Source organism: Bemisia tabaci, chromosome 1 (genome assembly GCF_918797505.1).
Source record: "Bemisia tabaci chromosome 1, PGI_BMITA_v3".
In the NCBI taxonomy this organism is placed as follows: domain Eukaryota; kingdom Metazoa; phylum Arthropoda; class Insecta; order Hemiptera; family Aleyrodidae; genus Bemisia; species Bemisia tabaci.
In genome coordinates, this window is record NC_092793.1 from 44,588,722 (window position 1) to 44,613,435 (window position 24,714).

General features: G+C 41.1%; 1 protein-coding gene across 2 annotated transcripts in view; it reads left to right on the forward strand.

The window, feature by feature from the left end:
* Positions 1 to 24,714, forward strand: part of LOC109041494 (pyrethroid hydrolase Ces2a) — a 187,183-nt gene that overhangs the window by 8,986 nt on the left and 153,483 nt on the right. For both annotated transcript variants that reach the window (XM_072301389.1, XM_072301393.1), the window contains exon 2: positions 2,829 to 2,921. In XM_072301389.1, the coding sequence (XP_072157490.1) occupies positions 2,829 to 2,921 (93 nt within the window). The remainder of the gene's footprint in view (positions 1 to 2,828; positions 2,922 to 24,714) is intronic.

Genomic DNA, 24,714 nt, shown 5'->3' on the forward strand with positions numbered 1-24,714 from the left:
AGCACTTTAATTTTCGTTTATAATATTTAATATTTTTATTCTATGGCTCTGCATTGCGGCTCTCATTGATGAGAAAATCAGCTATGTTAGTCTTGCAAAAGCAGGAAGATACTTGAGCACCTACAACTGCAAATTAACGAGAAAACGACTGAAAAGGAAGGAGATTTAGCTTTTTGGATTAGCGAAATCAGCTACGCGCACGTGTGTGTAAGATAGCTGAAATTGGTGTAGCGATTTTACCTGCACAGTTTGCACGTTCGTTTTTTTGCTACACCATGCAGTTGAAATACCCGCGTGCACGGCTATTTTAGCAATTTTTTTTTCAGTGTTGCTTTATTATAGGCATTATCTCCAGGGGACATTTTCATGGAATTTGTCCCACGTTCAAATGGCAGGAACGATACTCATAGTCATAGGATTTTTCCCAGTTATCCTCTCCACGAGACGGGGTTCTCGCGTTCCTGCAAAAAGTTAGCGCGGGAGGATAAACTAGTGAAAATCGAGTATTTAACTAGGATTAAGATAATAATTAATCACGATTGACAATTAGACTTATTATTATTTTAATCAAAGCAATCGAGCACACAACAAAATGTCGCACAATTCGCCCTCACTTCTTCTTCTTGTTACATGTGAGGCTGGAAATTGTATGACTTTGGAACTTGCCCCTGGGGGGTCAAACTGCGCCAATCCTTTTTTTTAAAAGAAAAAAATTCTGGATCTTAACTTTTGGAGTTTAGCGGACACATTTTTCCTGTCTTGCCCTTGGCGTATAAAACCAAGATACTAAATTTAAACAAACACAGAAATGTTCATTAAAGAAGCACAGAAATGCTTATTAAACAAAACATATTTTTAAAAAAATTACTCACAGTCTATGCAAGTTTAATAACTACTAGCCGTTCTGGACGCGCTTTGCGCGTCCAGAACGGCTAGCCAAGGGGCTACGCCCCCTGGACCCCCGATCACTCGCTACGCGAGTGACATTCGGCTCGCTCCGCGAGCCATTTTTCTCAGTGGTTGGACATTTGATCACTAAGATGTATACATTTTGGAGACTCTGGAGGCGAAAATGATTTCGTCACAGAACCTTGTTGCCGGAGCGTGCCATCATTTGCACATGAATAGATGTGTGGAGATGAAGCGATGATGGGGATCGATCATTTCTTCAAAAACGCATTTGACTGGGACGTCATCCCATCGGGTGGCGGAAAAAGACAATCCATAGATCTCCTTCCGCGATTTGACTTGCTGAAGTAGCAAAAGTTCATCTTTACCTTTTAAGAAGATTATCAGTGGCGTAGGGGTCTAAAAACTGCTCAACGATATTATAGTTCGAGTTCCAGGTTGCAATGAGCCCACTCGTGTTTTTTTCTTATACTTTCATCGCGTATAAATTTCTCTGATGTTTTTGTTTTATTCTCTCTGATTGCATATTAGTAATCATATCCTCATTTCATTTCCTTTCCCTTTCCTTTTTTTTTGTAGCATCTTGGTCCATTTACAATTATTATTTTAAAACAGCTTTCCCCTGGTACCTATATACAATTGACGCTTCAAACGGAATCAATTGTTTTAATGACATTTCCGGCTAAATCATGGGTTTTCCCAGGAAGGCAGCCTCTCGTCCCTCCCGGACTCTATTGTTGCCAGATAAGTTGCTTTTTTAGCACTTTTCCCAATTCAAATCCATGTAAAGTATTCACATTTATCGCACAATCTGGCAACCTCTCGAGTGAAATAGAAAAAGGTAGAATCGCTGAAAGTCTGAATCCTTCGAAGTTTATATGAATGATTTGCAGTTCAATGAAGTAAATATTGGGAAAGGCGAGCAACGGTTCCGTTGCTCGCAAACCATGCCAATTCTTTCCGGCCCGGTGGAGATCAGTCGATAAACAAAGTCTCCTCCTGACTTCTCAAAGTGTTTTGGTTACTCAATAAATACTTTATTATTCCTTTATTTCGCTGATCAAGTAAGCCGATATCACGTCGATATGCTTATCATGCCAACCTCTTTCTAGCGCGATGGCCATCAAAAGTTGTTTTTCTCTTGATAACTGGACTGTATGATTCGAAGAGATCAACACCTTCTACTTGGTTGAATCCTTGCGCCACCAATCTTGCTTTGTGCCTGGCGATTGATCCATCTTCTTTCTTCTTCGTTCTTAACACCCATCTACAACCTATAACTTTCTCGTTCTTTGGCCGCTCCGCGAGTATTCACGTTTCGTTTTCAGCCTAATTAACTTCATGAAGGTGTGATCCCCATCAAAGTCGTGTTAGTGGTTGTTTCTGTATGGAGCTATACACGCTGCGCCCCCAAAGCAGATAGGCTCAGGGCTCTGGGACCCATAACACCCGACTCACCCCAGGTCCAATACATGGTGGAGGCGCCGGGTTAAAAGCGATTCCCGCAGTTCAGACCAGAGGGCGTCCCTACGAGGAAGAAATGAAAAGATTTTATCTTACTAGTACCTAGAGCAACAACTGTTTTCTTTGCTTGAGGACACTTCTCCTAAAAACAACACAACATATTTTCTTAAATTCAGGATATTCTTTGCGCGCGGCGTATCCTAATATGAAACGTTTTCTCGCTCCAAGAGATCTGGAGTCTTGGTTTAAGGAAATGCTTTTTCGTGGACCAAAGGGACACCGTTGTCTCGTTTCAAGTAAATGTTTCTTGTCAACACTTCGTAAGTATCCAGTTTCCTTAGGTTAACGCGGTGCCGCGCCGCCTTGAATTTAAGAAACGTTTCTTTCAATGTAGTAATTAGTGCGTCAAAGGCAAATTAAGCAGCCGTTTTCTGACCGAAAATGCTTCTTTTCAGACCAGACTATTTATTTCGGAGGCTGGTACAACAATTGCTGCGTTCTTGGGAGTCCCTTACGCTCAACCGCCGGTAGAGCATCTTAGATTTGCGGTAAGACGAATTTTTCAAGCTTTTCTTCACCTTCGTTTTTAACAGAATTTTGACTGGATACCTACCTAATAGTCGAATACTACCTACCTAGGTACTTAGTCAGTGTGGCATCTTTTTGCCGCTCTTAAATAAGGAATGCGAGAAGGCTCACTTATGAAGCTAAATATCCACTTAATTGTAATCTTCTTCTGACCTCGACCGAGATTTCTCGTGGAAACGTTAGGCATATTCTATTTTCACCACCCTCTGACCCTTCAGTTGTTTCCTTCTGGTTTCATTCCGGTAGCTCCTCTGAGGATGAGAGAAAAATCACCCCCAAAATAAATACCCCATGGAAAAAGTCATAGCTCTTTTATCATGATTTTATTTAGAACTATGTACACTTGCCCACGGTATTTGGTCATCAAATTCCCGAGCACTCTTCTCAAAATTTAAAATTTATTTACGTCAAGCAGCGTCATTAACCTTTGTTTAGATAAGTACAGTAGCCGCTCGATAATTCAAGAAGGTCGATAATTCGAAGGCGACGCCGATCCCCTTGAAAAAATCGCGTCAATTCGAAAAATTCAGTGTAATTCTTACCACCTCGGTAATTCGAATTTTTCGGTGGTAAAACGGCTTGTGGGAAGCTCTGTAATTCGAATTATCTGTGCCGGGCGCTCTATAATTCGTAGTCTCGAGGTGGTTGTTTTGATGTGCATACATATGTCAATGCCTGACGGACAGAGAACTGAGGAATTTACGATTAAATCCTCTGATTATCTGATTCGAATTATAGACCATTCGGTTCCACCACTTCGAATTATAGAGCTAATTTGGACGCATTTCTGTCAAACGGAACTACTTAAGCGTCAATTTGAGTTCCCTTTGAGGAATGGGCCTGTTGCAATTTTTTGCTAGGGCAGAATGAAGAGTTGTTTCCTATAGATAATGCCTCAAAAATCACGATGAGCGCATCGGCAAAGTCTGAAATGCACTCATAAATTCACAATCTGCGTAAGAAATTTGCGTTATTTTGAGCTTCCCGCTTCAAAAACGATACTACTGCACAGGTGAACATTTTGTTAGAGGAGTCGCTCCATCGTCGGCAATATTCATCATGGCCGACGCTTGCGCAGTTCCTCGCGTAATTCGAGGAGAGTTCAAGGTCAATTAAGGCGGGCGAGGAAAATATGAACGTAAACACGCCGATTGTTATCTGGTTTAATCCTGTTCAGGTGTTATCTCGTCCCATCACACGTGTTTTGGCGGACTGGCGTCGGCCATGATGAGTATTGCCGCCAATGGAACGACTCCTCTAACAAAATATTCACCTGTGCCGTAGTATCGTTTTCGAAGCGAGAAGCTCAAAAAACCGCAAATTTCTTACGCAGATTGTGAAGTTATGGGTGCATTTCAGACTATGCCGATACGCTCATCGTGATTTTTGAGGCATTATCTGTAAGAAACAACTCTTAGTTTTGCTCTAGCAAAAGTTTGCAACAGGCCCATTTAGAGTGCCGGATAGCGCGTTCTGTCTAACGGAACTAAGCTATGGTGCGCCGTCTGTGTCAATATTACTTTTTCTCTCAAAAAAAGTTTTTCTTCAAATAAAAGTTTTTTTTCCCCCCATAAAAGTTTTTTTTCCCGCTTAAAAGTTATTTTACCCCAAGAAGTTTCTTTTCCCGCATAAAAGTTTTTTTCCCCCGCACAAAAGTTTTTTTTTATAAGTTACCTACAACACTGTTGCCATATCGTTTCTGAAAACCCGAATTAATTCCAACCATAGATCGAATCGGTATCGATAGGCGATAGGTCGACCGCAAGTTGTGTGAACATAACCTCAAAATCAAAATACATATTACATCTAGCATCTAACGGATAGCCACAAATATGGAACGTGATGTGTTCATTTACCTAAACATTTTTATATTTGAGAATAAATAAAACCCGTAGATAGAAAAAAAAATACGTTTGAGAGAAATTAATTAGTGCGATGTATAAATAAAGTGGCGCGAGAAAATAATTACGGAATTCGAAAAGTTCTCTGCTGTTACAAAAGTTGAAGACCTACAGAATCTTCTGTCCTCTTCACTGCTTGCTACTATTGCTGGTATCGCAAATCGGAGAGCAAAGGATATTGCAGCAAAAGAAGAAATTTTGCAAGGTAGGTATTCTTGCCTTTAGAATAGGTACAAAGGTTCAGAAAGTGTATCAGGAACACTGGTTTTATCAACTTCTAAGATAAAACCAGTGTTCCTGATACACTTTCTGAACCTTTGTACCTATTCTAAAGGCAAGAATACCTACCTTGCAAAATTTCTTCTTTTGCTGCAATATCCTTTGCTCTCCGATTTGCGATACCAGCAATAGTAGCAAGCAGTGAAGAGGACAGAAGATTCTGTAGGTCTTCAACTTTTGTAACAGCAGAGAACTTTTCGAATTCCGTAATTATTTTCTCGCGCCACTTTATTTATACATCGCACTAATTAATTTCTCTCAAACGTATTTTTTTTTCTATCTACGGGTTTTATTTATTCTCAAATATAAAAATGTTTAGGTAAATGAACACATCACGTTCCATATTTGTGGCTATCCGTTAGATGCTAGATGTAATATGTATTTTGATTTTGAGGTTATGTTCACACAACTTGCGGTCGACCTATCGCCTATCGATACCGATTCGATCTATGGTTGGAATTAATTCGGGTTTTCAGAAACGATATGGCAACAGTGTTGTAGGTAACTTATAAAAAAAAACTTTTGTGCGGGGGAAAAAAACTTTTATGCGGGAAAAGAAACTTCTTGGGGTAAAATAACTTTTAAGCGGGAAAAAAAACTTTTATGGGGGGAAAAAAAACTTTTATTTGAAGAAAAACTTTTTTTGAGAGAAAAAGTAATATTGACACAGACGGCGCACCATACTAAGCGCTATGGAATAGCATTGCGAGTACCTATTGGACGAAATGAGCCCGACGCTCGGTTCCGCCGCCAATCAAAGCCCCCCTCTACCTTCCTCCCCCTATGGCGCTTAGTTCCGTTTGACAGAAATACGTCCATTTGAAACTCTTTTTATTTCGAATTTTTTCGTAACCGCTCTCCATAATTCGAAACCTCGCCAATTCGAAAACTCGTTATTTCGAAGAAAATCCCTGGTCCCCCCAACTTCGAATTATCGAGCGGCTACTGTACATCGGATCCATCCATAGCGTCCGGCCGACGTACAAATTAGAGGCTTCTAAGAAGTTCATCGATGCTCTTCCTGGTTCTCTCATTGGTCAGTAATGCAGCTCGGTAATCGATGAGTCTCTTTGAAGCCTCTAGTGTGTACTTGGGCTGGTAGTCCAGTCATTCTAGCCAACAAAAGGGCCTAACCTCGGACAAATTAGCACAAACTTCTCTTCTGTTTTGAAGCGCTCAAAAAAATGTCTAGAGCCCCCCAAAAGAGTTTACCATTAGCCCCCCTCGGGAACACAGTCAAAATTACTTATAACAAAATGGCGGCCGACTGAAATTGCGTATAAATTGATCGTTGACTTCGTCAGCGTTTTCCCGATTTTGCGTGATTCTAGTGCATCCAGTGAAAAAAGCATTCTTGTCATTTTTTTTAGAGTATACAATTCTGCTTACAAATATATTTTTAGCTCCCCGAGCTGCCGCCATTACACAGCCCAATCCCTCGCGTAAAGCGCTTCGCGGCGGCGGCTGTGCTCGCATCGTAACTTCCCAATGTGAGATGTCCCATTCCGCAATATTTTTAAAAACCCTTAAATGTACAGATTTCGCCAAGCTCTGTCCTATTCGTTTATTTTTACGTGAGTGTATGCATAAATACGATGAAAATTGTCTTCACTTTGTATGCATGAAGTATCTGTTAGTTCCGTACCTACTGGCGGTCATATATCCATTTGCGCTCTTTGTAGAAAGCAGGGAGGAGGAGGTGGGTCAATTTCCCCTCCTATTATTTATTTTATATTACGTTAATTAATGTTTGCTCTCCGAAAATGATTTAAATAACTTCTCACGATTGATGGAATATTTGCTGTATTGATATGACCATTTGAGGAATGATGTTTTGCATAGAAACTCAACTTTCTGTAAATATTGCCATTTTTTACAATTTTAAATAAAGCCGTGTCAAACCCAAAAACCATGGACATTTTTGAAACAAGGTACCCTATCTTATTGTGAATTTTATGTACTTTCGCGTGGTTACAGTGGTTTTTTGATCAAACACTTTTAAAATGCTTAAAAATTAGGAAATTGGCGCTGAAAACGGACTTTTTCAGAAAAGTGTCATTTTTGATCCCAGAAGAATTATCCTACCGCCAAATATAATTACTTAAAAGGATGTTGAACCCCTCTTTTCTAGACCAAAATTTGACGTCCTTCTTACTTAGATCATTCATTTTAACTTTAAAGCTCATATTAAAGCGATGAAATCTCAAAAATAACTAAAAAGTTAAATTTCATAATTTTCTTTAAAACTTTTTTTAAACCAAAATTCAGTGCTAAGACCCCTTTAAAAGGTTTTACGGCAAACTTCAATAGCCCTACTTATATTAAAGGAAATTTCATGAACTCTTCATTTCGCACCTTGTTTTTTTTCTTAAACGCCGTTTAACCCGTAAAAAATAAGAAAAACAGCGGGAAAATTTTTTTCGGGCAAATTGCAATTGTTTTCAACATTGTCTCCGCATTTTCACGAGAGACGCCAAAAATACAAATAAAGGTACATTTCTTACACAAAATTTTACCAGCTTTTCGATGATTACCATGGTTTGATGGAAAAAATTGTTTGCAGCCATGAAAAACCACACAAATCTGAGACAAAGCCTTGTTATTGAACAATTTGTAAATTTTTAACGTCTCAAAAATTGGCTCTCAAGTACACTTATATACCTTCAAAAATTTATACATTAACATTCTTTTAACTTTCATGTGGTGTTACATTGGTACCATAAAATTTACTTCAAACAAAAATGACTGTAAGGATTAAGCGGGTCAAAAAAATACCAGAGAAAATGAGTGTAGCCAAAAAGTGATACGTTTCCGAGGGACCAAAGAATATGGGATGACGGCTCAAAAATGGTGAAGAAACATGTGCTAGACCTAATGGGTTGGAGGTGATTGAACCGAGAGATCAAGAATGGAAGGATCGGAAAGAAAGAGAAAATGGAATAATATATGAGGTTTTCAAGTGAGAGGCTGTTTTTTATTGATCAGAAGGATCCTGTCCTAGGTGATTTTATTTTTAACAGGCTCAAAGTGAGCCGGTTACTACCATGGGTAGGAGACCTGAAGGGCCACCAGGCACATAATACGCCGGCTTCTGCTTTGCGCAGGAAAGTCAGAAGGACTTGAAATTTTGAATACTACTATGTGCTACTGCACTTACTTTTACTCCGGATTCATATGAATCGGCTTCTCCGGTTGGAGGATTTGATACAAACGTGAATTTAGTTAGAGATGGCTTGAAATTTTTCCTGGGTGAATTTAGATAGGACTGCCAAAAGTGGAATATTAAAGTTGATTTCGTGATGACCCTGAGAGATTAGCCGCTCCGATCGCTATGGATGAGTTGATTCAGCCTGCTCGCCAAATTCGCTCCTTGACCTTGCTCGAGGAACTTGATTCTTGACTTGGGTTCGGGTTTCCTTTCTGGCTGCTGCTTGAACTTGGTTGAGTCTTCGTTTCCTAGGTCTGGATTAGCTTGCTTCGCTGCTTGGCTGGATCTGGAGACTGGGTGTTGATCGGACGGCGCATCACTTAGAAGTGAGTTCAAGGAGCGCAGCGTCCCAGTATTTATACCGGTCGCGTGAGAGAGCGTTGCCGCGAGCTTGGCTGTGATTGGTCGACGCGAGCGCTGTGTGAGAAATTGGCGGGAGTACCGCTATGCGAGTTTGAACTTCGCGGGAGCACCGCTAGGCGAGATTGAACTTGGCGGGCGCTGTGGAGACTAAGTTTTGGACGTTTTGAATTTCGCGCCCGCGCGCGGCTCGTGATTGGTGCGCTGCCTCGCGTTCATTCTGAGGCTGGGGCCAATGGAATTCAGCGGAGCTTTTTGCTCCCGGATTCATCACTGTGATTGGATTTCTAATGATTATTAATTTTGTTCGTCACTGTGATTGGATTTCTAATGATTATTATTTTGTAGGTGAAACCGAACATACTCCCCCCGTTGAACGAGTGAACTCGTTCAAGAAGCTGGACTTATTTTCATGTGGGTTCGCAATATACATACAGCGGGATCTCCGTATTGGTCGGTTTCGGGTAGTGGCAGGCGGCATAATTTTGACACGGGTCTGCGTAGGGTGCCGGTTTGAGTTTTTACGTCTACCACTCTTATAATTTTGTCAGGGCCTGGGAAGCAGTTTGTGACTTTGCCCATGCGCCAATGCAATGGTGCCAAATCTGGGTCTTGTATCAGAACTAGGTCCCCATTTTTTAGTTTTTGGGTTGATTTCAGCCATTTTGAGCGCTGACGTAATGTTAATGTACTCATTTTTCCAGATCTTCCAGAAGCATTGGCTGCGGCTTGTTGGATCACCTGCCAACGATCCAAATGGTTCAATTTTACATCCGTTAGATCATGCTCAGGGAGTGAGTTCATTGTGTCGCCTATGAGAAAATGAGCCGGGGTTAAGGCTCCAATTTCAGATGGGTCGGTAAAAATCGGGCAGAGAGGACGGGAGTTGAGGACGGCCTCGATTTTGTACAGTAGTGTTGTGAACTCTTCGAAAGTGAGAACTTGAGTCCCAACTACTCTTCTTATGTGGTGTTTTACCGACTTTATTCCGGCTTCCCATAGTCCTCCAAAATTGGGACCTGACGGAGGAGAAAAATGCCAGTGAATTTCTTTCGTGGTTAAAAAGTTTGAAACTTCTTCTTTCGTGACATTGTCCTTTAAAAATTTATAAATTTCCTTCAATTCATTATTGGGTCCGGTGAAATTGGTTCCATTATCGGAGAAGAGATTTTTGCATAATCCGCGCCGGGATACGAAGCGATCAAGAGCTGCGATGAAGGCCTCTGATGTTAGATCGCTAACACATTCAAGATGTAGAGCCTTTGTCGTCATGCAGACAAATAGTGCGAGGTATGCCTTATTGGTTTGGCGGGATTTTCTTAGATTGTTTTCCTTCATCGTAAAAGGTCCTCCGAAATCTAAGCCGGTGTTGAGGAAGGGCCTTGCTTCTTGGACCCGCCATTTTGGTAGGTCGCCCATCGGGGGCTGAAAGTTGGTTGGCTTTGTTTTGAAGCACGTGACACATTTTAGGATTTGAGCTCTGACTTTCTGACGGGCGTTGATGAGCCAGTATTTAGTGTTTAGGCTCGCGAGTGTCAACTTAGGACCGCCATGCAGTGTTTCTTGGTGGCAAGAGTTGATTATCAGCTCAGAAAAGTGGCCATTTTTCGGCAGGAGGATAGGGTATTTTGATGCAAAATTCAGCTCTGAGTGGGTTAATCGCCCTCCTACTCTTAAGAATCCTTCCTTATCGATGAACGGTCTTAGTGATATGAGGTTTGGAGGGGTTTCCTTGGAATTTTTCAATGCGTGAATTTCGGATTTAAAATTTGATTGTTGAGTATACTTGATCCAATAGTTCCGGGCTGCCTTGAACTCGTCCGGAGATAATGGTGACTTGAGCTTAGTGCGATTTTTCGGTCTGGCGTTGTGAATAAATCGAAAGATCCACGCTGTAACTCTAATTAAACGGGTCAATTTTGAGTGTGATTCCAACAGGTTCTGGTTCCATGTTTCCTTTCTAGTTTGAACAAGAACTACGGGTTCATCTACTATGTCTTTCAATCCTTCTTAAGTGCTAGGGATGGGTTCATTACTTTTTGGCCAGCTTTCAATTGGAAGTTTCAACCATTCCGGACCGTGCCACCAGAGTTCATTATCGATCAATTTTTCGGGTTCGCAGCCGCGGGACGCTAAATCAGCGGGGTTCTCCTTTGATTTCACGTGACTCCAATCTTGAGGATTTAGTGTTTCTAGAATTTTTACGATCCGGTTTGCTTCAAATACCTTTAATCGATGAGGCGGAGTGCGGAGCCAGTCGAGGACGACGGTTGAGTCTGTGAAGGCAAATTTGCTCCTGATTTTGATGTCATCGCAAGCTTGCAAGGAGAACTCAAGTAAATCAGTCATTAGCACTGCCCCGGATAGCTCTAGGCGTGGTATGCTCAGGACCTTCAGGGGTGCTACTCTGCTTTTGGCAAGCAGTAGGTTTACCTTGACTCTGCCATGAATGTCTTCGACCCTGAGGTATACAGTGGCTCCGTATCCCTTCTTGCTGCCGTCACAAAATGCTATCAAATCAAAGTTAGTGGCGTCCAACAAGGAGACGTGACGGGGAATTTTTATGCGGGTTATGTCAGATAGGTTGGCGGCTTTATCCCACGAGGTTTTAATGCATTCAGGTACTTGCGCGTCCCAATCTAGTCCAAGGAGCCAAATTTGCTGTATAAACTGCTTTGCCATTAATACTATGGGTGTTATCAATCCGAGCGGGTCAAAAATTCGGAATATTAAAGAGAGAATGCCTCGTTTTGTGAAAACTACGGGTAGGCGGTCCAATTTGTAGGAAAATGTATCTGGTGCAGGTTGCCACTGGAGGCCCAAGGCGGAGACGGCTCCTTCCCCGTCTGAGAAATTCAACGGCGTTTCTAGGATGCTAGAGTTTGGCAACCCTTCAAGAATCTCGGGTTCGTTGGTGGACCATTTTTTCAGCTCAAATTTGCACTCCCCAGCTATTCCAGTTAATTGCTTCACGCAATTTTTGGCCTTACTGATTGAGTCCGCTCCGGCCAAGATATCATCGACAAAAATTCGCTTTTTGATGATAGGGGAGGCGTCTGGGTACTTGTGTCCTTCATCCTGTTCAAGTTGATTCACGGTTCTAAGAGACAGGAAGGAGGATGCTCGCTCGCCGTACGTAACCGTGTTTAATAACTCGTATTCCTCGATGTCTTGCGAAGGGTCGTCGCGCCATAAGATGTGCTGATACTCTCTGTCCTCTGGTCTTATCAGTATTTGGCGGTACATTTTGCAGATATCCGTGGTGAAGGCATATTTGGGTAGGCGAAACCTGGTTAGGATTTCAGCGATGTCTGATTGTAGCTTCTTGCCTGCATATTGGCACTCGTTCAGAGACTTGCCACTGGTCGTCTTCATTGAAGCATCGAAAACAGTGCGCATTTTGGTTGTTGCACTTGAAAGGTTCCATACTCCGTGATGCGGGATGTAATACTTGGCCTTCCCCATATTCTCGCGGGTAACAAGGCTCATGTGCCCTAGGTCTTTGTACTCTTTCATAAACTCCTGGTAAGCTTTCTTCAGCTCTGGATCCCGCTGGAAGCGTTGTTCTAACTTCAGCAGTCTGGACCGGGCCAAGTTGTAGGACTCGCCCAGGTCCACATCAGATTCCTTCATGAGTAGAGGCACCACGTATCTGCCATCAGGTTGGCGGTAATGTTTTTCAACGTACATTTGCTCGGCGATGTTGTCGTCCGGTTTTTGGATCGGCTTGTGAGGAACGTCTTCTGTCCTCCACAACTTGGTGAGTCCTGCATCCAGGTCTCGGTTATTTATTGAGAGTAAGGCGGTGATTTGATCCTTTGATTCGTTGTAAGTTAATTTTCCCGTGAGGACCCATCCGTAGATACTGTCAAGAGCTACGGGCCAGTCTTCAGCTAGAATGATCTTACGGCCGGTGTAAATGTGCGGATACAAATCTGCTCCTATGAGCAAGTCAATTGAACTCGGTTTTGTCCATTCTGGGTCGGCTAGTTTCAGGCCTTTCAAGGGTCTCCGCATTGAGTCGGGTAGTGGGTTCAAAGGCATGTTTGAGGTTATGTTCGTCATCACTGTTGCCGTAGTGGTGAAGACTGGTTGTGATTCGAAACGCGACTTGATTACGCATTCTACAGTGCCCTTAACATCATTTATGGTTTGGTTACCCAAGCCAGATATGGCTGGTGCATTTTTGCTTATTTTCAACCCTAACTTCTCAGCACATCTCGCTGTTAGAAAGGTTGACATGGCGCCGCTATCAATGAGACAGCGCATGGGTAGGAACTTGCCCTTTTTGTCTTTCACTAGGACAACTGCGGTTCCGAGAATGCAAGTAGATTCATATGGTTTTGATTCAGAGATGTGGACGGCCTTTATGGGTTCGGAGCTTGAGGAGGTTGTGTTCGTCGCAATAAGGATTTGATTTTTGGGTTCATCTGTTTTATCGACGTGTAAAACAGAGTTATGTCGCCCTTTGCATGATTTACAAGAAAATTTAGACTTGCACGAGGCCACTGAATGTCCACCTCGCATGCAATTGAAACATAGTTTCTTGGATTTGACCATTGCCCTGCGATCACTAATGGATTTCTTAAGAAAGGCATCACATCGGAAAAGTATATGGTCAGCTTCACAAAGTGGACATGTCGCAGGTGAGTAGGATTTGCCGCTAGACTGGTTCGTATCTTCGGTTTTGGATAGGTGAACTTGCTTGGTTTGGTTGGGTGTGGATTTTGGGTTACTTGATTTTGCGGAGGTGCCGTCCAGCTGCAGGCACTCCTTCTCCAAAAATTCAACAATATCTGCGATGGTTGGATATTTGACCTCAGCACCACGAAAGTCATCGAGGCGCTTTTTAAAATAAAATGACATTTTCTGGACAATTACGGCTGTCAACATGGATGCATATTCAGAGAGTTCATGTTTAAGCCCTTCGAGAGCTTGGGTGTGTTCCCTATACTTGGTGAGGAATGACGGAATCTGATTAACGTCCTTAATCTCAGGGAGGTTGAGTAATCCATTAAAGTGGTGAAATATGTGCCTTCGCTCGCATTGAAAACGTTGGCACAGGATTTGCCATGCTACATCGTAGTTGGAATCAGTGATATCCAACCCTTTAACCAAATCTAGCGCCTCACCCTTCAGGGAGGTGAGCAAGTATTGAAATTTTTTCACTTTTGCTAACTCCTTCACATCATGCACTGATACGCTAAACAGGTTGTAAAAAGACCGCCAGTCTTCCAATTTACCCGAAAACTGGGGCAACTCTAATTTGGGTAGCCTAACGTTCGTTGTAGGTGATGATTGAGACTTGGCCGAAGTGTTCTCAGAGTTTGGAGTAGAATTACGCAAGATTTTAGGTGTAGTAGAGAGAAAGGTTACTTCTGCTGCAAGAATTATTTTGTCGAATTCTTCCTGAATTTGATCCGTAGTTACTCTCGATTCATGCGGAAATTTTGAGTTAAGATTATCAATTCATTTTGGATTGCATCGAACTTCTCCTGAAATATTGCTAAGCGATCGAAAAGTGGTCTGAATTGCTCACAGTTAATGTCCGAAAGTTCGTTTTTGAACGTTTTCTCAATAGCCTGTACCCTGGAAAATATAGTGGCTCGCTTAGTCTCTAATGCTTCTGCCATTCTCTCCTCTTCACTTATTTCGGGTGAATGTCTACCGCGTTGTTTCTTTACCATTTTGCTTGCTTAGGTGCGTTAAGGTTCGAATCCGGCCCGAGGGACCAAAAAATGTAAGGATTAAGCGGGTCAAAAAAATACCAGAGAAAATGAGTGTAGCCAAAAAGTGATACGTTTCCGAGGGACCAAAGAATATGGGATGACGGCTCAAAAATGGTGAAGAAACATGTGCTAGACCTAATGGGTTGGAGGTGATTGAACCGAGAGATCAAGAATGGAAGGATCGGAAAGAAAGAGAAAATGGAATAATATATGAGGTTTTCAAGTGAGAGGCTGTTTTTTATTGATCAGAAGGATCCTGTCCTAGGTGATTTTATTTTTACCAGACTCAAAGTGAGCCGGTTACTACCATGGGTAGGAGACCTGAAGGGCCACCAGGCACATAATACGCCGGCTTCTGCTTTGCGCAGGAAAGTCAGAAGGACTTGAAATTTTGAATACTACTATGTGCTACTGCACTTACTTTTACTCCGGATTCATATGAATCGGCTTCTCCGGTTGGAGGATTTGATACAAACGTGAATTTAGTTAGAGATGGCTTGAAATTTTTCCTGGGTGAATTTAGATAGGACTGCCAAAAGTGGAATATTAAAGTTGATTTCGTGATGACCCTGAGAGATTAGCCGCTCCGATCGCTATGGATGAGTTGATTCAGCCTGCTCGCCAAATTCGCTCCTTGACCTTGCTCGAGGAACTTGATTCTTGACTTGGGTTCGGGTTTCCTTTCTGGCTGCTGCTTGAACTTGGTTGAGTCTTCGTTTCCTAGGTCTGGATTAGCTTGCTTCGCTGCTTGGCTGGATCTGGAGACTGGGTGTTGATCGGACGGCGCATCACTTAGAAGTGAGTTCAAGGAGCGCAGCGTCCCAGTATTTATACCGGTCGCGTGAGAGAGCGTTGCCGCGAGCTTGGCTGTGATTGGTCGACGCGAGCGCTGTGTGAGAAATTGGCGGGAGTACCGCTATGCGAGTTTGAACTTCGCGGGAGCACCGCTAGGCGAGATTGAACTTGGCGGGCGCTGTGGAGACTAAGTTTTGGACGTTTTGAATTTCGCGCCCGCGCGCGGCTCGTGATTGGTGCGCTGCCTCGCGTTCATTCTGAGGCTGGGGCCAATGGAATTCAGCGGAGCTTTTTGCTCCCGGATTCATCACTGTGATTGGATTTCTAATGATTATTAATTTTGTTCGTCACTGTGATTGGATTTCTAATGATTATTATTTTGTAGGTGAAACCGAACAATGACTAAACTTGAAAATTTTGGGTATATGTTAAGAAAGTGGTTCTAAACCGAGCAGCCGGGTTTTCCAATAGACAACTTTATCGCCTTATCTAACTCTCTTTAAAAAATTTGAAACAGTAATTTCAGGTATGCAATTTTTTGGAAATTGTATGCTCTAAACGATTATTACCATCGTTGAATTGTATTCTCGGTTTCCAGCTGTCAAAAAACCAAAAATCGTTGAAATTCTGAAATTTCTAGAGAAATCATTTTTTAGCGCGTAATTCCCTTAAATACGCTTTTCAGGTACCTACATGTTGTAAAATTTAAAAGAAAACCAGTGTGCTATTCGTCTTGCTATCACCTTTCAAAAAAGTATATATAAGTTATACTTTTGTCGAAAAAAAATTGATCGAAAGCGCTATGGAGACGGAAAAAACAGCTGAATTTGTTGTTAAATATTGACTTCATGCTTTTGAATGATTCGTCTCACAATGAGGTCATAAAAGATGAAAATGTAAAATGAATGGGTATACCTATGTAAAATCTAGCGTACTTTTCAGTGGTGTCGTTGTTTTTAACGTTAAATTAATTATTTTGACCTAAACTTGGTCAAGAACGCGAAAAATCGTGAATTATCAGCAGATTTTGCCGGTTGTTGTTTTTAAATAGTAAAATTCGGAAAGAAAAAAAATAATAAAAGCCTATAAGTTTTGTATATGATTCTTAATCAAAATTTTATGATCTTCCCAAAAGATCACTTGCAATTTTTTTGTTTGACGCACTATTTTTGCGTTATAAAAGCAAATCCGTATGTACGTCCTCTTTGAAAATCGCCGCAAGTTGCCATTTTGAAAAACTGCGATTTGACCACTTTCCCGGTGGAATTTTATGGTAAAATTTGATTTCTGTCTTATTGGGTACCTAGAGACCCTACATACCAAAAGAAAAGTTTGTGCTAATTTGTCAGAGGTAAAAAGCTAGAATGACTGGACTATGGACGCTTAAAGCGGATAAAAGAAGGTGGTCACATTTCGAGTGAAGTCGCGACTGTGACTGTGACGCGTAGCAGAGGGAATATCGACGGTGAAACTACCAAACCACGTATCTCGTTTGCGGTGTTTAAAAATCTACGCTTGCATTTTATTTTTTTAAAATATACCAAATCATTACCATTCCTTGAAATTTTCACAGAATTTTCTCCGCACGAAGAGGAAAAATCACAGAAATTTTCAAGACTGGACGTTAAGCAGTTTTTCATTTAAAAAATAAAGTATGACAGGAAGTCTGCGACGTCGCAAACCGAGATACGTGGTTTGGTAGTTTCACCGTCGATATGCCTTGCAATAGAAGGCCTTGTCTCGACGGCGCAACTGTTGAGGGAAGCTGGCGCAACGGTTGAAGGAAGGAAGTGTCTCAAAAATGTTTCACTTATAAGAGAAACTTTCAAGGTCAGAAACCTGGAACCTCAACAGTTGTTTACCTTCTTGGTATTTTGAATTGATAAACGCTTGTTACACGTGAAGCGGGAGTTTATTGCGGGTGTTTTATTCCGGAGCGGTTATTACTTAGAAATATTTGTAGGTATACATTTCAGTATTAATTTTATATTTTCGTTTGTAGCATATCACTACAGCAAGAAAATAAAATTTTATCGAATATATTTTCTTTGTATCCAAATCTGTGTTATGTTATTGTTTTTTGTTTTATACCTGGTCGAAATAACGCAAAATATTCACCTCCCGTTCATGATTATCAGTTCAGTTACCTCAATTGACATCGTTTAACCTAAAAATATTAATGTTGTTCAAATATTCCCGCCTAAAAGTTCCAGGAACACATGCTTGTGCGTCGAGACAGGGAACTTCGGTTGGTGCAACAAACTTGTAACAGTTGCACCTGATCCCCTCAACAGTTGCGCCGCGCCGCGCCGTCGAGACAAGGCCGAATGGCGGTGTACCCGAAATGTACCCGATGCTGTGCGACGCGACACTATGAGGCTACGAAATGCGACAACCAATACTAGCTACGTTTACGCGAGGCTCGAAACCGAGGTTTCACGAAACCCGAGTTTGTAATGCAAGTTTTCGCCGTCGGATTTATGCGGGCGCTGTAACCCGATCTTTCGCGGGAAATCAAACTTTCCGATTCTGGCGCTGTTTATGCGCATATTTTCGATTGAACTTGAATTTCATGCGTTGGCGCCATTTTCACAAGCTATACTTCATTTTTTCACTATGAATTGATTCAATAAAATTATTATTACTCTTTTATCCCGTGTATGTTCTACAATTTTTCCGCAATATATAAGCGGAGGCTTCATCTTCACTAGAAAAGCCTTTACTGGCTCTCTGAGCAACAGTTGGAAAAATGACAGTGGCTTTTTAATCATTTTACGTTCATATTTAAAAATTGAATGAATACCTAAGTAATCTCAACAACCCTTTAAATCATGCTCGAGCTTATATTCTGAGTTTAGAAAAGTTGCCATCATAGGTAATTTTAGTGATGTTAAAAATAATTGCAGCAGGCGCAGAAATTCATCATGTTGTTTATTGAGCTTCTAATGATCTTACAATAGGTAGATATAGGCATTGAAAGTGTAGGAGTGCTAATCCAGTAAAGCACTGCACCTTTACTCCATGGTAACGTAAAGATTGTACCTATGTCTGCCATTATTGTAGTGAAACAAATAACTAATCGGGAATACTTATGGGAATTGCTCCTTCAAAATATGATCAAAATAAGCGGATATTGATAGGTCAACAATGTATCGCTGAAGCAGAAGCGTCTAAATCCTCTTGAGGCAACGGACGGTGACAATCTTAACAAACTGATGACGCTTCACAAATTTTAAGTTTCCACATTCCCAGAGACACGCGCTGAAATCCTGTTTCTCACCCCTCTTTCCGACTGCTCTCCGAGTCCATGAGCAAGACAGGAAGAAAGTAGGCAAGCTACCTACTACTGTTTGCCTACCTCTATGTGTTTTTTTTCTTAAACTTGATTTTCAAAGGTGACTCATGTAAAGAGCAACTGACAAACAAGATTTCAGAACCTGCCATTGCATTTCACTAACCTAAGACACAAACCCAACCTTACCATTGATATTCTTTCGCTTAAAGTGTATATTATTCTCCCATTGAGATTCGATATGAACTCAATTCAAAAATGCTTTTGAATTTAATTATTCGGGTAGATTGGAATATGGAGCTTTCAGTCTACCTGTATAAAGCGCATTTACTGACATTCACTGCTGTCACAAGATATTTTTGCACAGGCAGAGCCACTTTCCACGGTTGATGCATCTCTAACGCCAAGGCTCAATTATGACAAGTGATTCAACGACCAAAAATTGTTACACGCCTCAATAAAAACCGTATTCTTATCTCAAATTGCAAATCTTGGATAACAGAGCACTCACCAAAAAATCTCCTTCCTTCTACCTCAGTATGAGAGGAGTGACGATACTTTGGAGCAATAACTTTGAACTAGGTAGTTTCAATAAATGATGGCCTCAGAATTTGAGTCATCATTTACAAGAGATTGGATCAAAGAAATAAGTCAGCAGGTCACGGTTGTGGCTGGTCTCCCACTTCCAGTAGGACAACCAGGAAATAGATACATGGATAACACACAAATTCAAGAGCTACACAGCTCTGATTGGATCAGATTTTAGATTTAATCGGTAGATTGAAATGAAAAAACCGGCGCTCCGCTTCGCTCCGCGCCGGTTTTTTGGGGGGGCCTCGCCCCCCCAAGCCCCCCCAGGACGCGCGCTTCGCGCGCGCTTTTTAGTTTGAGTGTCCATTCCAGTTGTTCTGTCTTCTTAAGCGACCCGCGCGTCCACTGCGGGAAGAGTGTATTTTCCGAAGGGGGGGGGGGGGATCAATCTGTAAGGGAATGAATTAAGAATTGAAACAGAAGTTGAGTTGTGAGCAAGAAGTTGCGTACCTTGTCGCGAGAGTGCGCGGCGAGCGGGAATCCCACTACTGCGCTGATTGACCAGAGGCGAGAGTTGCGGACTAGAGTCCCTTTATACCCAGAGTTACGACAACTCACTTTTGGTTGGGACAGGATTGGGCTGAAAGTGGCCTAAAAGAAAATCCAATTCTGATTGGTTCTCGCTCATGGAGGCCGAAACGAGTGCACCAAGATGGCGGTACCTCGAATGTGAACAAGAATAATGAAAATATTACCTAATTGTGGTTTATCAAGAGTAAATTGTTATTTCCATCGGTCCAAAATGAAAATAGATTAAGAAATTATTCACAAAACCAATCTCATTTTCTTTTTAATTGATCAATTTGTTGATGTTGTTGTTTTTGTGTGACAGACATCGCAGGATTCCTGATCCTTATCCCTCAATATCGTTCGTTTGGGTGCACTCGTTTCGGCTTCCATGGCCAGCCAAGGACGGCTGCCAGTCAGCTGATAATCGAGTTGTCGTAACTCTGGGTATAAAGGGACTCTATTGCGGACGGACGATGTACGAGAAATTGCCTACGTGGAGGCGGTCCGGCAGCAACATACCCACCGGCAGTCACCAGAAAGCAATAGCACAAAATAGTAGTTGCGTACGTTGCCAGCGAACGCGCTGCGAAAGGTTGTGACGGTTAAATGGTGAGATTTTGTTCAAGAACAGATCATTTAACCTGACCCACTGTGCGACGAACAATTAGTCCAGAATCTTCCTTCCCCTGACCCACTGTGCGACGAAAAATTTGTCCAAAAACTTCTTCCCCCTGACCCACTGTGTGACGATCAGCTTGTCCAAAAACTTTCTCCCCCGACCCACTGTGCGGCCCTGCTCCGGTCAGCTCCCCTCATGCCGCGCACCCCTCGCCTAAAACTTTCAAAGCTCGCCATTCTTAAACGGCTCGGCCGATTTAGCTCAAATTTAATACCATACCAGTCCTAGGGGAGAACTACCACCTATAAAAATTTCAGCTCAAAATATTCATTTTCGCTCGAGTTATCGAGTGGACAAGATTTCACCTCCCCCCACTTTCGAGCCCCACCCCTCAAAATCTATTGCCTCAAATTTCAATTTTTTTTCGCAGAATAGTAGTCCTAATGAGTCTCTACAAAATGCAAAAAAATTGGTCAAAATATCTATCAACGTAAGAAAGATGTAACCACTCAAAAATCGAAAAATCTTCAAAAGGCGGAAATACATACATACATACATATTGTAGGGAAAAGGGGGGAAAGGGAAGGAAAATAAGGACAAATCTATCGGGATCAGAAGAGCGTGTATGAACGTGAGAGAGGATCAGAAAGACAAGTGGTGGTGCGTAACCATAGATACATACAAGAGATATACATGATACAGTCAAAATCGTACAGGGTGCCACCCCCGGGCGGGCTATGCCGGATCTAGGACAGGGCAAATTTCTGAGATGCTACGTATCAAAGTGCCAGAGCTGGTCTTGATTGATACTACTCTAGGTATGTTGTCATTACCTGGGTGAAGCTTTATAATTCTGCCCATTCTCCAAAGCAGAGGAGGCAAGAACTTATCCTTTAATATCACTAATGTATTGACCCTAATATCGGTTTGTTTTACTCATTTACATCTTTGTTGCTGTTGATGCAAATATTCCATTGACCAACGTTTCCAAAATTTTTCAAATAATTTTTTAATTAACTTCCAATTTGTGACCGACGAAGTTGGATATTCTGCTTTAGCATTTAATATATCGGTCATTGCAGAACCAATCAAGAAGTGGCCAGGAGTTAGTGGAGAGAGATCATTAGGATCGTTTGACATTGGCCAAAGAGGTCTAGAATTCAGGATTGCTTCGATTTTGTTAAGGATTGTTGAGAATTCTTCGAAATGAAGTACGTTTGTTGTTACAGTTTTGGAAAAATGATGTTTAAAACTTTTGACACAACTCTCCCATAAACCACCAAAGTTAGGAGAGTAACTAGGGATGAATTTCCATTCAACCTGTTTCTCTTGCAAGTAATTTAAAATTTCAGCTGGAAGGTTATTTTCAAACAACAGGGGTTGCCTAAGATTATTTCTAGCACCAATGAACGTTTTTGCTTGATCCGAGTATATTGTTAGGGAATTCCGCGTCTAGATACAAATCTTTGAAGTGCTAATAGGAATGAGTAAGTAGTTAGATTAAATGTTATCTCCAAATGAACAGCTTTTGTAGCGAAGCATATAAATACAACAATATACAATAAATTAACAGCTTTTTTGTTAGGTTGCAAGCGCACTTTGAATGGTCCACAATGGTCCAAGCCTATGACTGTAAATGGTCTCGCAGGTGTGACTCTTTCTTGTGGTAAGTTTCCCATCAACTGCGTTATGTGGGATGGTCTTACTCTACGGCATGGCACACATGAATTGACAATTTTCTTGGCCAACTTTAAATCATTAATTGGCCAAAATGTCGCTCTGACCAAAGAAAGTAATAACTGTGGGCCGCAATGTAACCCTTTGATATGCTCTGATGCAACAATCAAAGACGATAAAGGATGATCCTTAGGCAGTAAAATTTGATGTTTTGCATCGTGGGGAATTGAAGCATTTTGTAGCCTTCCTCCGACACGAATTAAACCGTTTTTGACGAAAGGGCTTAAACTGATGATTGAATTACTTTTTGGCAACTCTTCATTTTTACTCAATAAGCTATACTCATAAGAAAATCTCTCTTTTTGTGCTATTTTGCACAATCTTAATTTAGCATTATTTAACTCCTCACAAATTAAGTACCCAGTTCCTTTATTATTCCTTTTCAAGTTCTGCTTTAAATTTTCAATAAATCTAAGGCAGTACGAGGTTACACGTAGTAACTTATTAAAACTTGAATATCTCAAAAATAAAAACATTGGCTCACAATAAACCGCACTCAAACAAACAATATCAACGTTTTGTGGCTCTACGAATTTCCTAGGTGAAGCATTGGAAACAGCTTCAGCACTTCTAATGCATGGAGGACCAAACCACCATAAAGGGGATTCTCCCAGTTTTTTAGCATTGACTCCTCTAGTAAGAAGATCAGCAGGGTTCTCAGCTGAGGGTATGTAACCCCAGTTGTCAGTAGGGGAGACCGATGTTATGTTGGCCACGGGGCTATGATAACCATCGTGAGAATTTTGTAGAGGAAAACGTAAATTTGATGTTTTGATGAGAAAAAAGGTTGGCAGAGATGTAGACTAACAATTTAAAATATCAACATCGATGGTGTCCCCCTCTGTTATGCTCTGTGCTGTAACATTCTTGTTTACCTTCGAAAATAGCCCGAAAACGCGATTTTTTCAATTTTGAATTTTGTTTGCTGTGGCGAGTATTTATTTTGTATCTTATTAATCTTTGTTTCTGTTTGAAGTAGACCCCTTTCCTTTGATTTTAGTGTATGGATTTATGGCTTTTGACTCCTTGTTTCTTAGTTGGATGACTTTGATTTGAGGTAATCTCAATCGGGGCTATGTGGACCATTTTTCTGGGGCTATGTTGACCTACTGAGAAAACATACATTTTATATTTTTTTTTGCGTAAAGTTTCAAATCCATTTTCTTTGAGTTTAAAACGGTCCTATTTAGTGGAGAAGTAGATCTTCTTATTGTTTTTTAAGTTGCTTTTCACGCCAACTCACTTATTAAATTTGATACTGTTCTTTATTTATTATTTTTTTTTTTTAAATTTTCAGCTCCAAAGGTATTGAGTTTTACTAACATTACGAAAGATAAGTGTAAGGGCATAATACTAAGCTTTTTAAGTGCAATTACAATCAACTGAACAAGGTTAACATAGTTTCCTTACAGGTGGCTCACTTAGCCCCGGGGGTGGCCAATATAGCCCCAAGCAGGGGCTATGTTGACCAAAATGGATTTTCTTTTAAAAACGCATGAAACTCACAAAATTGAAGAATTTTGTACAATGTTTCAGTTGATTTTAATTTTACACTATATGCTCAAGGATTAGAGCATTAAAGAAATGGCATTCTATTCTTCTGTTTCTTCAGACACAAGTTTTCAAAAAATCTGGTCAACATAGCCCCGGTCTCCCCTACATAGGTATTTTCTTATCAGTTCAACTCTACGGGATATAAATCCGTCTTTACTCACTTGTGTATTTGTGTTAACACTTTTAATCCAACTTAGCGCAATGTTGCTGTCAGACCACATTAATACATAATTTATATTTACACCTAATATACTTAAAATACGATACACTAGTTCAGCAAGCAACACCGCACTGCATAATTCCAATTTTGGAAGAGTTACGGGCTTTTTTGATGCAACACGAGATTTAGAACATAATATATAACTCTGAAAATTTCCATTTAATAGTTGGGATGATATAAATATACACATGCGCCATAAGCGCGGGGAGATGCGTCACAAAACCCATGAACACAAATTAATTTATTTGAAGTTGCAATGACTTGCCTCGGCACGCGCAAGTTTTGAGCCAACTGAAGTTCAGTCACAATGTCTGTCCACACCGAAGTGTCCTCCGATGATAAATTATCATCCCATTGCAATTTGAGAGTCCATAATTTTTGATAGAAAAGTTTAGCTCTAATTATAATCGGTTGCAATAACCCAAGTGGATCATAAATACTATTTATCGATGCTAATACTGCTCTTTTAGTAGAATCCTTAGGTAGTTGGAGCTTACAATTTAAAATGAAAATATCAGCTTTAGGGTTCCAAGTTACCCCTAAAACCTGGTGATCGTCTTCATATGAGAGAATCATGAATGGTTTTGAGGTATCTAAATTTAAAGCATTTAATACATGGGGCACGTTAGATACCCACTTTCGAAGTTCAAAACCACGTGGTTCTAAAATACTGATTACTCCTTTGATGGATGTTACAGCTAATGGTATTGATTTTTTATTAGTGACGAAGTCGTCAACATAAAACTCTTTTTTGATTGTAAGCGCAGGCTCTGGATAAATATGAGCTTTTTCATGTCCAGCTTGTTGCAGGCATCTTTCAGCTTGGAAAGAAGCTGAACCAGTCCCATACGTCACAGTGTTTAGCTCAAAAATTTGTACCGGCTCATTTTCATTGAAACGCCACAGAATTCTCTGCAACCTTCTATGTTCAGGGTCTATTTTTATCTGACGATACATT